At 38.9% G+C, this 14,728-nt stretch overlaps 1 protein-coding gene across 2 annotated transcripts; it reads right to left on the bottom strand.

Annotated features, from left to right (window-relative positions):
• Positions 1–238: 238 nt before the first annotated feature.
• On the bottom strand, positions 239–5,969 carry LOC123901259 (transcription factor GTE4-like). Of its 2 annotated transcripts, XM_045951596.1 has the most exons (6): positions 5,597–5,963; positions 2,498–5,386; positions 2,365–2,410; positions 2,165–2,278; positions 1,994–2,064; positions 239–680 (listed from the first exon to the last, which is right to left on the bottom strand). In XM_045951596.1, exons 2-5 carry the CDS (start codon positions 5,321–5,323, stop codon positions 2,006–2,008), a joined length of 3,045 nt encoding a protein of 1,014 aa, XP_045807552.1. In that variant the 5' UTR covers positions 5,324–5,386; positions 5,597–5,963; the 3' UTR covers positions 239–680; positions 1,994–2,005. The 2 variants fall into 2 exon arrangements, with proteins under 2 accessions (XP_045807552.1, XP_045807551.1); XM_045951595.1 differs by having other exon boundaries at positions 2,165–2,410; positions 5,597–5,969.
• Positions 5,970–14,728: the final 8,759 nt, after the last annotated feature.

Below are 14,728 nucleotides of genomic sequence, written 5' to 3'. Positions count from 1 at the left end.
GAGATCAGATTAATAAACATTTAGCAAAGACAAGAACTAATTTTAAACATAGAAAGAATTAGAGACCAATTTGAGTGCAACTGAATTTTTTACTAGGCGTACTATAACTATCTTTAAGGTTGATGAGGGATTGAGAAATGCAACTGTGCAAGGCACGAGTTGTATCCATGTCATAACTGATGACAATATGATACACTAAAAAAATGAAGTAAATGACCAAAACTTGTCTTTTTCATACTAACACAGATTGAATTTCTCCCTTGAATTTTCACAGTTGTAAGCTACATGGAATGTGATTTTGAAGATCTAGAAAATTACATCATATTATCTTTTGTTGTATAATAACACCAAAAATCCTGAATCTGCCAGCACAAAAAATAAACATGTCATCAATGAAACACAATGCGCGCAGCAGTAGTTAGCAATGTACACATGCTACAAAACACTACCTACCTAACTATTCATATATCATCACATCCTACAACCAAACATTATTATACAAGAATTCGTGTTGTCAAGGGTCTCAACAAAATGGGAACAAAAACTCCCATACTACTACACATCAGTATGATCGCCGACAGCCTTCACAATGCTTCCGCTACTATCCAACTGTTTATCTGGAAGCTACAAAAACAAACTAGGCATGCGCCGCATCATTTTCTACTCTAAACATCTAACACCTGCAACATAAAATAAAATAAAAACAAATGAGGAAAAATTAGCACTGTTTATGATTAATGACTTCAGACAGCCAAAATTAACGAGGAAAAAAAATGTTTAGGTAATCAGCAACTGTACGTAGACATAAGATATATAATACAGAGAACCAGATACAGCATTTCATTTCATGATCAATACCACAAACTCAGGAGGAATGGAAACACTCGTTTCTCACCACTCTTGAAAAACATATAGTAAATAAAATACTCACACCGGCCAAATAGAATACAAGCGAAATAAAAAACTGCATCATGACATTGTCACTTCACATAGAATTTAACATAAATAACTCGCCTATTTTTGTAGTGCCTATTAAACTGCTGTTGATATAGCAAACTTCAACTCAACAAATATGTGATATCATAACAAGGGCATCAAATGCCAATGTGACAATGTGACAAGGGCATCAGACGCCAACAAATTCCACATCTATTTTGTCAGACAAATATGTTCCGAAGATAAATAAATAGACCATATAAGGACACCTCAATTGCAGTATCCAAAGAGGCTAAGTACAGAGACAAACAAACATTCACTAAAACAGAAACAACATAAAACTATAAACAAAGCAGCAGTAGTAGAATGCTAAAAAAAAAATACATATCATCACAGATTTTGTAATCTAACTATTATAAAAAACACCTTACTGTCAGTATTGAGGATTTCTAAAGGCAAAAGCTAAGGTTCTCTAAAAATTATTTTCCCTAAAACATTTTTATTTATTTTATTTGTTGTGTTGGTATTAAAAAAACTCACAAGGATATTTCATAAAAAGCCATATGTATTACGTAGGGAGGAGGGAAAAAAATAGGCCTAAATTGACAAATTTAATGATACATTTCAAGCAAAAGCATGGCCATAACTAAGAGAAGATGGCATTAGTTAATGAAAACAAAGTATGTAGACTCTAATAAAATCATCATTAAAGTACATATAAAAACTAAAGTTGATAAACACTACCCACGGCTACATATACATTCATAATTGCTTCAAAATTATTAAGCCTTAATCATATAGAACACATGCACAAATCACTCAGCTTGAATTTGCTCCAATTTACAGGCCAAGAGCATAAAAAAGCACTTGAAACACAACATCGTAAACAGCAATAATTGTTTATGAAACAAACTCATTATTCAGGTTTTTCAAAGAAAGCAATCCACTTAGAAGCTACCTACACCCCTCTTCTTCAGAATGAAAAAACATAATAGAAGTGGTAACAGAAGGCGCCTACTAAACAATAAGCAGTCACAGAGCAAAAATGTAACTCTACCTAGCAGTATATTCAGGTTCCTTGTGACCCTCCATCAGATCCAGAGGCTGAGGAACTGTCACTATCGGAATCTGCAACAACACATATAAATGAGGAATAAAGAACATCTGACATCAACAATTACCAAAAGCATGCATATGAAAATAACAATTGACATATTTATCAAAATACCACTTGAAGAAGACCCAGAATCACTGCTTGAGCTGCTTGAACTACTTGATCTACTCCTATTATCTGCTTGGCTTCCCCCTTGAATAGGCAAGGATGGCTGAACATTTCTTTCATCTGCATAGAAACAGGCAAAGGAGATATTTCAATTAGAAAATAACAGAGATAAATAACAGAAATACCAAGACTAATTAAAGATTTACCTGCTTGAGGTTCTCTAGGAATCTCTACCATAGCTGGTGGCTGGCTCTACAGAAAGTAAGAGATAATGCGTTTAGCAATAATTGCTTTCCAAAGTATGCATTTCCAATTATAAGATAAAATCCAATTCCTTACCCTCTGGATGGAATTCTGCATAGCTTCTGCTCTAGCTCGAGCAAGTTCAGCCCTCCTCTTGTTTTTGCTCAAACTTTTCTTATAGTTGGTCACAAATCTATCAAGCTCCCAAAGAGTCTCAGCATCCACGCTATCAATGTCCACTTCAATTTCATCATCATGTTGATTCAATTCTAAATTTCTCCTCTTAATGATTTGTACAATAGCATCAAGCTTCTCTGGAGGTAAACCCTGGAGGTTTGTGCTTAGTTTTTGTTTTTCATCAAATGTCATGTCTCTTTTATTTGGATCCTTTGCCTTTGGCTTTTTTGGAGCTTGAGTTCTACTTGATGGAGTATTGTTCATAGATCTTGGAGTCCGTGCCAAAGACTCGGATCTCTCCAAAACCCGTCTCATATCAAGAGGCGGCGGTGGAGTAAATGCAGGAACCCTTCTAGACAAAGGTGAAGGTGCCCCATACTCCATGCCAAATCTCATCTCACGGTTGTAATCTGACTCTATTATAGCCCACCTGTCCTCAAATATCTTTGATAGATGCTCTGCCATTACATGAACATCCTGTCCCTTTGGGTTATATGTCATAGCATTATGAAAAGTGAGTCTCACATCCTCTGCAAATTCCTTCGGTGATTTGTACCAATTCTTGTTCAGCCTAGTCTTCACAGTTCCCAAGTCCATTGGATGAGTGATTATCGTAAAATAATCGTGCAAACCAAGAGCCTCAACATCTACAGGAGAGTTAAACACCCAACCATGCTTGTGTTTCATCAATTTTTCAAGCAATGAACTACAGCTCTTGAAAAACTTGGATCCCATTCGAAACCCGGGACTCATTTCTCCACCACCTTGCTTCTTCCAATTCAATTTTGACTTCTTGTTACTCTCTGCAGGTGGGAATTTATCTTTTGCAAGCAGAAACTCTGAGTTATGATAAAACTGGTTGGCTTTAGGCATTCTCTTTTCCTTCTCAACAGTTTCACGGACCCCTTGACTATTCTGATACATTGGAAAACTTAACTGGTGCAAAGGCCTGGTAGGTTGTCGCGAAACACCAGCAGATGCTACCTCTGAGTGAGCACGCTTTGATCCACCTCCGTTAGCAATTCCACCACCCAAGCCTACATTTGAATTGCCATAAACACCAACATGCCCCTGTTTAACTTCAATTCTCTTGACCAAACTTCTCACTGCATCAAGCTCACTTTCAAGCTTCCACTGTATCTCTTGCTTCTCCTGCTTTGACTTCGTAGCCAAATTGATCCTGATTCGGTCCTCCAGATTTGGCTCCACAGTCACATTCGCTGAATGTCGGTATCCAGTGCTAGGAACTGCCCCGTGCCTAGGGATGGGGCTCGAAGGGCCATCATCCTCACGCTGAACATCGGGATTAGAAGGTTCAGCCTGCTGATGGCTGTACAAGTCATCAGAAATTGCCCCCTGCCTATGGATGGGGCTCAAAGGTCTATCATCCACCTGCTGAACATTAAGGTTAGAAGGTTCGGCCTGCTTGTGGCTGTGCAAGTCATCAGAAACTGGTTGTGACAGCGGCTGAGACAAATTCTGATCCCCCAATGTTGAATTCACTGGTGGTTGAACTGAACTCCCCTCCTCCAATCTCAAATTCAATTGTAGCTGAGATGAATTTCCGTCTTCCAATATTGAATTATCTTGCTGCAGAGAAGTCAAACTCCCATCCTCCAATTTTGAATTCAGTTCCGGCTGAGGAAAACTCCTGTCTTCAAATCTAGAATCCGCTTCTAGTTGAGACGAGTTACCATCTTCTGGTCTTGAATCTTGCTGTGGCTGAGGAAAATTCCCATCCTTCTGTGTTGAGTTTTGGGTCCGAGGTGAATTCACATCCTCCATTCTTGAACTCACATGTGCCTGGGCCAAATTCTGGTTCTCAAATTGCTGCTGGGCTGAATCCCCATCCGCCATTCTTGAACTCTCTTGTGGCAGAGCCAAATTCTGATTCTCAAATTGCTGCTGGGGTGAATTCCCGTTCTCATACTGCTGCTGGGGTGAATTCCCATCCCCTGTACTTGAACTCTCTGGTGGCTGAGCCAAATTCGGGTCCTCAAATTGCTGCTGGGGAGAATTCCCATTCCCTGTTCTCAAACTCTCTTGTGGCTGAACCAAATTCTCGTGCTCCAACTGCTGCTGGGGTGAACTCCCATCCCCAGTTCTCAAACTTGCTTGCGGCTGAACCAAATTCTCGTGCTCCAACTGCTGCTGGGGTGAACTCCCATCCCCAGTTCTCAAACTTGCTTGCGGCTGAACCAAATTCTCGTCCTCCAACTGCTGCTGGGGTGAACTCCCATCCCCAATTCTCGAACTCGCTTGTGGCTGAGCCAAACTCTGATCCTCTAATTGCTGTTGGGGTGAATTCCCATCCCTTGATCTCGAACTCACCTGTTCCTCGGTCAAATTCTGGTCCTCCGGTTGCTTCTGGGTTGAATTTCCGTCCTCTAATCTAGAACTCTCCTGCAGCTGAGCTGTATTCCCATCCTCCAATCTTGAACCCCCTTCAGCCTGAGCTAAATTCCCATCCTCCAACACCGCCAATTGTGGAGCCAAAACATTATCTTTGGCTACATAACAATTGATGTTGTTGACGGTAGTAGTGAGGGTATTATTGTTATTGTCGGTGTCTTTGGTAACGGTAATAGTAGGGGTGTTTTGGTCTTTAGTAGTTACGGTGGAAGAAGCAACAGTGACCCTTAAATTAGGGTTTTTCTTTTGGCCTTTGAAAACTCTCCTTCTGTAAACCTTACCCTCGCTGTATCTCTTCCTCTCTCTATCTCCATCAGTAGGCCCCGAAGCCATACATCCAAAACCGTAATTCGAACACCAATCCAAAAATCCCCAAAATCTTAGGGTTTTACAAACCTTCAAATCAAAAATCACGTGAAATCAAATAATCAAAGAAAACAAATTCAAAACCCTAATTTTTCTAGGGCTTTCTTTCACCGCCAAATCAATCCTCAAAATCACTATGGCTCACTTTCCGAACCGAGAGAGAATCGAAGAACCAGAATCATAAAATCGAATCAAGTATTGAAGAGAGAAAGATTCAGTAGGGTTTCGAAGCTGGTTTACCTGAGTTCCGATCAGATCTAGAACTTTCTCTCACTTTCTCTCTCTAGAAAATGTGTTGTTTCTCTCTCCTTGACGAAACGATCGTCGTTTTATTGAATCGTCACAGGTGTACGACAACGGTGGGTTCGTGAGAGACCGTAGACCAAGTTACGCGTTTGGGGGTGCACCTAAGAGCCGTGCACGTGAAGTATTATAACGCCGAATATTCGGGAACTGGATTAACTCGAGATTCTTGAGCGTGAGAAACACGCACCAGTTATAAGGGACGTAGATAGTTGCGTTTGTTTCACGCGGTAATAAGAGACAAATTGACTTTTATAGGGGGAGTTTCTTTTGTGGGAGTTTGAAAAGTTTACTTAGGCGGTGGAGTGGAGCGTGTTGAGTACTATTCTTCCGGCTTGGTGTTTTTATGTGCCGGTTAGTGTTCGGAAGGTTTCTACACACGCTAGTATGGCGCCAGGAGATTGTGTCGGTGGCAAGGTTGTCAGAATCGGACTGGTCATCGAACCAGCGAGCTCACTCGTTCAATGTTCAATTGGTTGGACCGGGTTCAATCGGGGTCGAACTGTTTTTAATTAAATATATATTTTAATTAATATATAAATAAAAATATATGAATAATTGCTCAATATTTCATAATTTCACACATTAAAAAGATAAAATATCACAAGTCAAAATAAAATAAAATTTATAATTCAAACCAAATGAAAAACAGATGAAAAACAAAAACATTTTCTATTCCTACGACTTCTTTATTTTGTTTCAGTTTGTTTTTTTAATAAAAAAAAGGTTAAAATGACGCCGTCTTGCCCTGTTTTTTTTATAAAAAAAAATCCGCAAAACCGCTTGAACCGCCCCAGCCGGTTTGCCGGTTCGACCCCGATTCATGCGTTTTTTTGTCGGTCGGTTTCCTATCCGTTTTTTGCTCAAAACCGAACATTTTTCATGACCGGTTCACGGTCCGATCGGTCCGACTGGCCGGTCCGGTCCGGTTTTGATAACCTTGGTCGGTGGTTTTAAATTTCTTTGTTGTTGTTGTGGTTGTGTCTTTCGAATCCCTCTCCTATTATGCTTGCTAACTAGCGCTATATCTGTTCACTATTGAACTATCGTCCGATGATTAATTTTTATTAAAATAAGTTTAGAGTTATCATCCCTTATTTCTATTACAATGTGAATAAAGTTTAGTCAACCGCTTGGTAGGTTTTACCCATGTTTTTATAATATTCTCGCCTCTAATGGTTCAACCTTTAAAAAGGCATCCTTACCCTTAGCCGGTTCAATGTTTAACAAGTGGTCACGTGTTCATGGCCTACCTTGTTTGATTAACCCTAAACATGCAAAATTTAACTAAGCGTAATTCTTAATCACAAACCTAATCGCAGATACAGAATTTAATGGTCCATATAGGTTGGTTAAATTATCTCTTTGATTCGGAGTTTTAGATGTGTCACGGGATCCACTTCGACCCTAAGTACTATCAAAATATGTGTGCGATCATATATGAAAGTGTATAAATAAACAGACATAATAACAGACAATAAATGAATAGCATTTGTAAATAGTCTTTTTCGAACCAAATTACATGTTTCAAGCAGTCCTAGGGGAGTTCATCTACTTGACCTAACCTAGAGGGATTTAGCTACTAAGGACCATACAAGAACAAAAAGAAAAACCTTATGCCTTGAGAGCTCTTTAGCCCTCCTTATTCCTCCTCCTTTGCTCCTTAGAGACCTATAGCTCTATAAACTTTTGAATGAATAATTGTTAAGGAGGAGAACTCTATTTATAGCTTTTTTGGACTTGGGCTGCACGCACCATCGTACCGTGGTGGAATCCATCGTAGCTAATGAGTTTCTTGCTTAACAAGCACGCAGCTTTGGCGGTTTAAGTTTTTCTTCATCGTGGCCACGATGAATCCCATCGTAACCACGATAGCGTCCTTAATTAGATTTTTGCTTCATCACGAAAGTTGTAGCTCTTTGTCTTAGCTTTTCAACGCATGGTCACGCGACTCAATCCGATACTCATAGCTCCAGTTATGACATTTTTGGTATGATGTGCGTATTTCTTCCATTTTTGCCCTTTTTATGCATTTTCCTTTTTTCTTGCTTCTTGGTCGAGTAATTCCGTATATTTAGGTTTTTGCTTGCATTTGGTCCATAATTACTACTAAAACTACTATAAAATAATACTAAAATTGTATGCTCGCACTTCAGAGGCTTAAGCGTTGTTTATGTTTACGGAGAATGGATAAAACATATCACCGGATGTTTAAGTCGCATTCTCGCAATTAAACGTTGTATGTATAAACAGCGTTACGAAAAACAGATAAACATTACCCGAATTGTGAAAACATTTTTTATGGACCGCGCAAGTGCGGAAGAAAAAGTTGGAGTGTGTTTAATTGTTTTTAAGGGTCCGTTTGGTTCGGGGGTTTTGGAGGGGAGGGGAAGTGAGGTGATATTTTCAATTTTTTATATTTGGTTCAATTTTTTAGGAGGGGGGGTGAGGGAAGGGGATGGATTCAAAACACATTTTATACCACTTTTTGCTTCCCCCCAAATTGGGGGGATTTGGAGGGGAGGGGAGGCATTAAATGTTATTACAATTTTAATTATGTTGACATAATTATCCTTATATTTATTTTTAAATACCAAAATCATCCTTACTTGCATTTTTAATGTTGCTAACTTGCTATTTTTCTGTGTAAAAAAAAAGACTTGCTACTTTTTTATTATAAAAAGAGAACTTGCTATTTGTTTAGGTTTTTACTTACGTTAATTATTATTCACTCACACAGACATATATAATTTGTTCTCAATTTTTTTTTTTGGATTCGTTGATATTTCTTATTTCCACACAATTTTCAATCTGTTGCATCGAATATACAATTTTGTCATATAATTATTTTGCCTACGTTTATATTTTGTTACATGTGATTAATTTGTGTTGGATATTTGAATTGGCTTAATTTTGCTAAAACAAATATACTAACAAGATGTTGGAAAACATGTTACAACATCATATTTATTCAAGGAAATCTCGCGCATTTATGAGAGCATCTGCTATTTATGGAAATCCACTTAAAGAGCACGCTCAATGGAGATTTGATCTGATCAGGAACTTTAAGGATAAGATAAGACTTAATGATACAACGGTATGATCACAATTATCCTATAAAGTCCTTAAACACTTTTGGAAAGTTTCTATACATTCTTGATGAAGATCAAAAGAAAATCAGATCACCTTTTATGAGCTACAAGGAGCGTCCTATCAGTAATGAAGAAAGAGGAGCGTGCTAGATCATTATATATACGAAGACCAAGCTCAAGACTAAGTATCTCATTGAAAAACATTAGTTCACATATTGAGTCTTTGTTGAGTCTTTTATTGTTTGATTGTAATTCTTGCTTGTGGATTCTATAACACGAGTTAAGAAGTAAGTTTATTATTTTAAGGTGACTCCTAAGCTTTGAAGTACGGAGTTTTACCGTGTGTCATTCACTTGAAGCTTTTAAGCAAAAGTGAAGTGTTGTCTTGGCAAGTTGTCGCCACATCATTCCCAACATTGTATAATCAACACAGGTTGTGTTGTGTGAGTGGAAGTGAGATGGGATCTCATGTCTAGGAGTTCCTAGGCAGAAGTTGCATGAGTAGTGTCGAGGTTATAAGACGTAAACCAGGGGTTTGCTGGAGGTCTTAGTGTAAGGCGTAAATCCTAGGGTTTGCTGGAGGTCTTAGTAACTAGAGCTATTAGTGGATTTCCTTCCTGGATTGGTATCCCCCAGAGTAGGCAGTTGGCTGAACTGGGTTAACAATTACTTGTGCACTTTATTTATTTTCTGTCAGTATTTTATATGTTATGTAAGATGTGCCAACAATAGAAACAACATTATTCATAAAGTAGTTGTTGGGACATCTTCGGTAAACATCATTCTAGTGATACCAGAATTTCAATTGGCATCAGAGCAGGCACCCTGTTCTGTTATTTTTGGGTGAGCTCCAGGGAGAGTACTTTCTGGTACAATGGATAAAGAAGGAGGGTCAGTGTCTAAACCCCCCCTACTGACAGGTCCTGAGAACTATGATTATTGGAAATCTAAAATGGAGGCTTTCATAAAATCAATTGACAGCAGGACATGGAAGGCTGTGTTACGTGGATGGGAACCACCAATGGTTCTTGACAAAGATGGCAATAAAACTGATGTCAAGAAGCCAAATGATGAATGGACTAAAGATGAGGATGATCTGGCACTTGGCAACTCCAAAGCCTTGTATGCTATTTTTAATGGTGTGGATGCAAACATGTTCAGGCTTGTTAAGAGATGTATTACTGCTAAGCATGCCTGGGAAGTTCTGAGAAAAGCTCATGAAGGAACATCAAAAGTTAAGCTATCTAAACTTCAGATGCTCAAAACCAATTTTGAGAATCTCAGAATGAAGGAGGAAGAAACCATTCATGACTTTCAAATGAATGTGCTTGACTTTGCAAATTCGTTTGATGCACTTGGAAAACCTATCTCAGATGAGGAGCTAGTTGGAAAAATACTCAGATCTTTGCCTAAAAGATTTGATATGAAGGTGACAGCTATTGAGGAGGCTCATGATCTTTCAAGTCTAAATCTAGATGAACTCATAGGATCACTTCAGACCTATGAAATTGGCCTAAACAGGAGAAATGAAAAGAAAGAGAAGAATCTAGCCTTTGCTTCAAAAAGTGCTGCTGATGATTTACAAATTGAATCTGAAGGTGAAGAAAGCTTAGCTGAGTCTATGGCTATGCTTGGGAGACAGTTCAACAAGTTGATGAAGAAAGTGGATCAAAGGCACAAGCCAAATGGTCGATTCAACAACAACAACAAACAGTCCAGCCTTCAGAAAAAGACAAATGAAGATGAAAGAGGAGTAAAATGCCACGAATGTGAAGGTTTTGGACATATCAGACCTGAATGTCCAACCTTTCTAAAAAGACAAAAGAAAGGTCTTGTGGTTTCATGGTCTGATACAGATTCAGAGGAGGAAGAATCTGCCAAATTTGTTAATGCCTTAACAGGAGTTTGTGAATCTGACTCAGAATCATGTGATGAGGAGGTAACATATGAGGAACTAGCTGCTACTTATAAAGATCTTCATACTAGAAGTATAGAAGTTTGCAAAGCATTAGAGAAACAAAAGAAGATCAATGGTAAACTACAAGCTGAGAAAAATGACCTACTCATAAACATTGATAATCTCAATGCTAAGGTTGAAGATCAGAATAGTCAAATTCAACAGCTGGAAATGGAGAAGACTAACCTCCTGTGTAAAGTTGCTGAACAGAATGAAGAAGTAATCAAATTAAATGCTGATTTAGATCAAGTCACTAAAGTGGCTAAAATGATGACCAAAGGTACTGATGCCTTTGAGGAAATGTTACAGAGACAAAACTATGGGAAACCTAAGCCCATTGGTTTTGAACATGAAAGAGTAAAGCAGCAGATGAAGTTCAACAATGCTACTATACATACCCCAATCAACAGCACGTTTGTGTCAGGAGGATTGTCGCAACATCTGATGGGACATTCTATGTCCAGGTTCTATAACTGGACATGTCATCATTGTGGCAGGAAAGGACACATTAGGCCTTTCTGCTATAGGCTGCACGGATATCCAAGGAGAGTTCATCAAGAATTCTATACTCCTGTCTTTCCTAATGTTACGACAAGACAGGAATGGAGAGAAAAGAAGAAGATCACCGGTCTAATAGCTCATACATCTTTGAGAGCTTCTTCAAGAGAAACCTGGTACTTTGATAGTGGCTGTTCTAGACACATGACAGGTGTTGAACATTATCTTGAAGACTTGAAGTCATATGCTACCAGTTTTGTGACCTTTGGAGATGGAGCCAAAGGAGAGATCAAGGGAGTTGGTAAACTTGCAAACCATGGCTTACCAAAGCTTGATAATGTGCTGCTTGTAAAAGGGCTTAAAGCTAATCTAATCAGCATAAGCCAACTTTGTGATCAAGGCATGAAAGTTAACTTCACAAAAGCTGAATGCCTAGTTACAAACGAGCAAGGAGAGCTGTTGATGAAAGGAGTAAGGTCTAGAGACAACTGTTATCTCTGGATTCCTAAAGAAGAAGATGTATCCACATGTCTTATTAGCAAAGAAGATGAGGTAAAATTGTGGCATCAAAAACTTGGCCACCTACACCTCAAAGGCATGAAAAAGGCAATAGCTAAAGAGGCAATCAGAGGACTTCCAAAGCTCAAAATAGAGGAAGGGAGTATATGTGGAGAATGTCAAATAGGAAAGCAGACAAAGATGTCGCATCCAAAGTTGCAACATCTTACCACAACAAGAGTACTAGAATTATTGCACATAGACCTGATGGGGCCAATGCAAGTGGAGAGCCTTGGAGGAAAAAGGTACGCGTTTGTCATGGTAGATGACTTTTCAAGGTTCACATGGATTGAATTTCTAAAAGACAAATCTGAGAGTTTTGATGCATTCAAAGAACTTTGTCTTCAACTCCAAAGAGAAAAGAACTCTGCTATTGTTAGGATACGAAGTGATCATGGTAAAGAGTTTGAGAATACAAGCTTTCTTGAATTCTGCATCTCTGAAGGAATCAAGCATGAATTTTCAGCTCCAATCACACCTCAACAAAATGGTGTTGTTGAGAGGAAGAACAGGACAATACAAGAGTCAGCCAGAGTGATGTTGCATGCAAAACATCTTCCATATCAATTCTGGGCTGAGGCTATGCATACTGCTTGTTATATTCACAATCGTGTCACACTCAGAACTGGAACTTCTACTACACTATATGAACTGTGGAAAGGCAGAAAACCAACTGTCAAACACTTTCATGTGTTTGGAAGTAAGTGCTATATCCTATCTGATAGAGAGCACAGAAGAAAAATGGATCCTAAAAGTGAAGAAGGATTGTTTCTTGGATACTCAACAAACAGCAGGGCCTACAGAGTTTACAACCAGAGAACTAAGGTAATAGTAGAATCTATCAATGTTGTGATAGATGATTTGACATCTGCTAAAACATCTGATACTGAAGATGATGTTGCAACAACTTTGCCAACATCTGAAGAAGCTGTAGCAGAGAAGGAATCAGATTCAGATGATGAATCAACCATTCCTACACCTCGCCCTGTGAGTAAAGTTCCTTCAATAAGAATACAGAAGAACCATCCCAAGGATCTCATCATAGGAAATCCTAACCAGGGAATTGCTACAAGAAGGACAAATGAAGTGGTTACTAATTCATGTTTTGTCTCAAAGGTTGAGCCTAAAAATGTAAAAGAGGCTCTCACTGATGAGTTCTGGATAGAAGCCATGCAAGATGAATTAACTCAGTTTAGAAGAAGTGATGTGTGGGATCTTGTTCCTAGACCCAATGGTGTTAATGTCATAGGCACAAAATGGGTGTTCAAGAACAAGTCAGATGAAAATGGGGTTGTAACAAGAAACAAGGCAAGATTAGTGGCTCAAGGGTACACTCAGGTTGAAGGACTTGATTTTGATGAAACATTTGCGCCTGTAGCAAGACTAGAATCTATCAGGCTACTCCTTGGTATAGCATGCATTTTCAAATTTAAGCTGTACCAAATGGATGTCAAGAGTGCCTTTCTAAATGGGTACTTGCGTGAAGAGGTCTATGTGGAGCAGCCAAAAGGTTTTGTAGATCCTGCCAATCCTGATCATGTGTACAAGCTGAAGAAGGCGCTTTATGGATTAAAACAAGCTCCAAGGGCTTGGTATGAGAGGCTGACAAATTTCCTTGTTAGTCAAGGATACAGAAAAGGAGGCCATGACAAAACCTTGTTTGTTAAAGAACAAGAAGAGAAGCTGATGATTGCCCAGATTTATGTTGATGACATAGTATTTGGTGGAATGTCTGAAAAGATGGTGCAACATTTTGTACAACAAATGCAATCAGAGTTTGAAATGAGTTTGGTAGGTGAGCTGACATATTTTCTTGGTCTGCAAGTAAAACAAATGGAAGACACCATATTTGTCTCTCAAAGCAAGTATGCGAAGAACATGATCAAAAAGTTTGGAATGGACACTGCAGCACACAAAAGAACACCAGCTGCTACTCATCTAAAGCTGACCAAAGATGAAAAAGGCATTGATGTTGATCAAAGCCTATACAGGAGCATGATTGGCAGTCTATTATATCTTACAGCTAGTAGACCAGACATCACCTTTGCTGTGGGTGTTTGTGCAAGATATCAAGCCAAGCCAAAGATGAGCCATCTTGTCCAAGTCAAAAGGATTCTGAAGTATATAAAGGGCACCAGTGATTATGGGATTCTGTACTCCCAGACAAAAAATTCAACTTTGATAGGGTATTGTGATGCAGATTGGGCTGGAAGTGCTGATGATAGAAAGAGTACCTCAGGAGGATGTTTCTTTTTGGGTGATAATTTAATCTCATGGTTCAGCAAGAAGCAGAATTGTGTGTCTCTGTCTACTGCAGAGGCTGAATACATAGCTGCAGGAAGCAGTTGTTCCCAGCTGATGTGGATGAAACAGATGCTGAAAGAATATAATGTCGACCAAGATGTCATGACATTATATTGTGACAACTTGAGTGCAATCAATATATCAAAGAATCCAGTTCAACACTCAAGAACCAAACACATAGACATCAGACATCATTTCATTAGAGACCTTGTTGAAGAAAATTGTGTGGAACTCAAGCACATTGGTACAAGTGAACAGCTAGCTGACATTTTTACAAAGGCGCTTGATGCTAATCAATTTGAATTTTTAAGGGGCAAATTGGGAATTTGCCTGCACGAAGAAGCATAGCAGTTACAGCAGTTGAGGCGTGCAAAAGGAAACCGTTTTCTCTCCCATCATTCAATGCACGCTAATTTAGGGAAATCATTACAAACTTCCCTTAAATATGTCTGTACACGCAATCAATGCACTTTCATTAAAATCCTAATTTTCTACCGTGAACCCTATTCTTCCACTTCCAACCTCAACTTTCATCCATTCAACTTCCTAAACCTCAAAAATCATCATCCAAACATGTCTGAATCTTCTCAAACTACAAAGTCCGGCCGTTCTACTCGATCAAAGGCACTAATCATCAAGGATGCTGTACCTGTTACAACT

Source organism: Trifolium pratense, unplaced genomic scaffold (assembly GCF_020283565.1).
Source record: "Trifolium pratense cultivar HEN17-A07 unplaced genomic scaffold, ARS_RC_1.1 scaffold_60, whole genome shotgun sequence".
NCBI lineage: Eukaryota > Viridiplantae > Streptophyta > Magnoliopsida > Fabales > Fabaceae > Trifolium > Trifolium pratense.
The sequence above is the reverse complement of the archived record's forward strand: the minus strand, read 5'-3'. Positions and strand labels throughout refer to the sequence as shown.

Excerpts from the sequence above, each read along its gene's own strand:
- LOC123901259 (XM_045951595.1), bottom strand. The coding sequence starts at position 5,323 with ATGGCTTCGGGGCCTACTGATGGAGATAGAGAGAGGAAGAGATACAGC. Across the intron at positions 2,411-2,497 it reads TGCAGAATTCCATCCAGAGG|AGCCAGCCACCAGCTATGGT; the intron begins GTAAGGAATTGG and ends TACTTTCTGTAG. Across the intron at positions 2,065-2,164 it reads TTCTGGGTCTTCTTCAAGTG|ATTCCGATAGTGACAGTTCC; the intron begins GTATTTTGATAA and ends GTGTTGTTGCAG.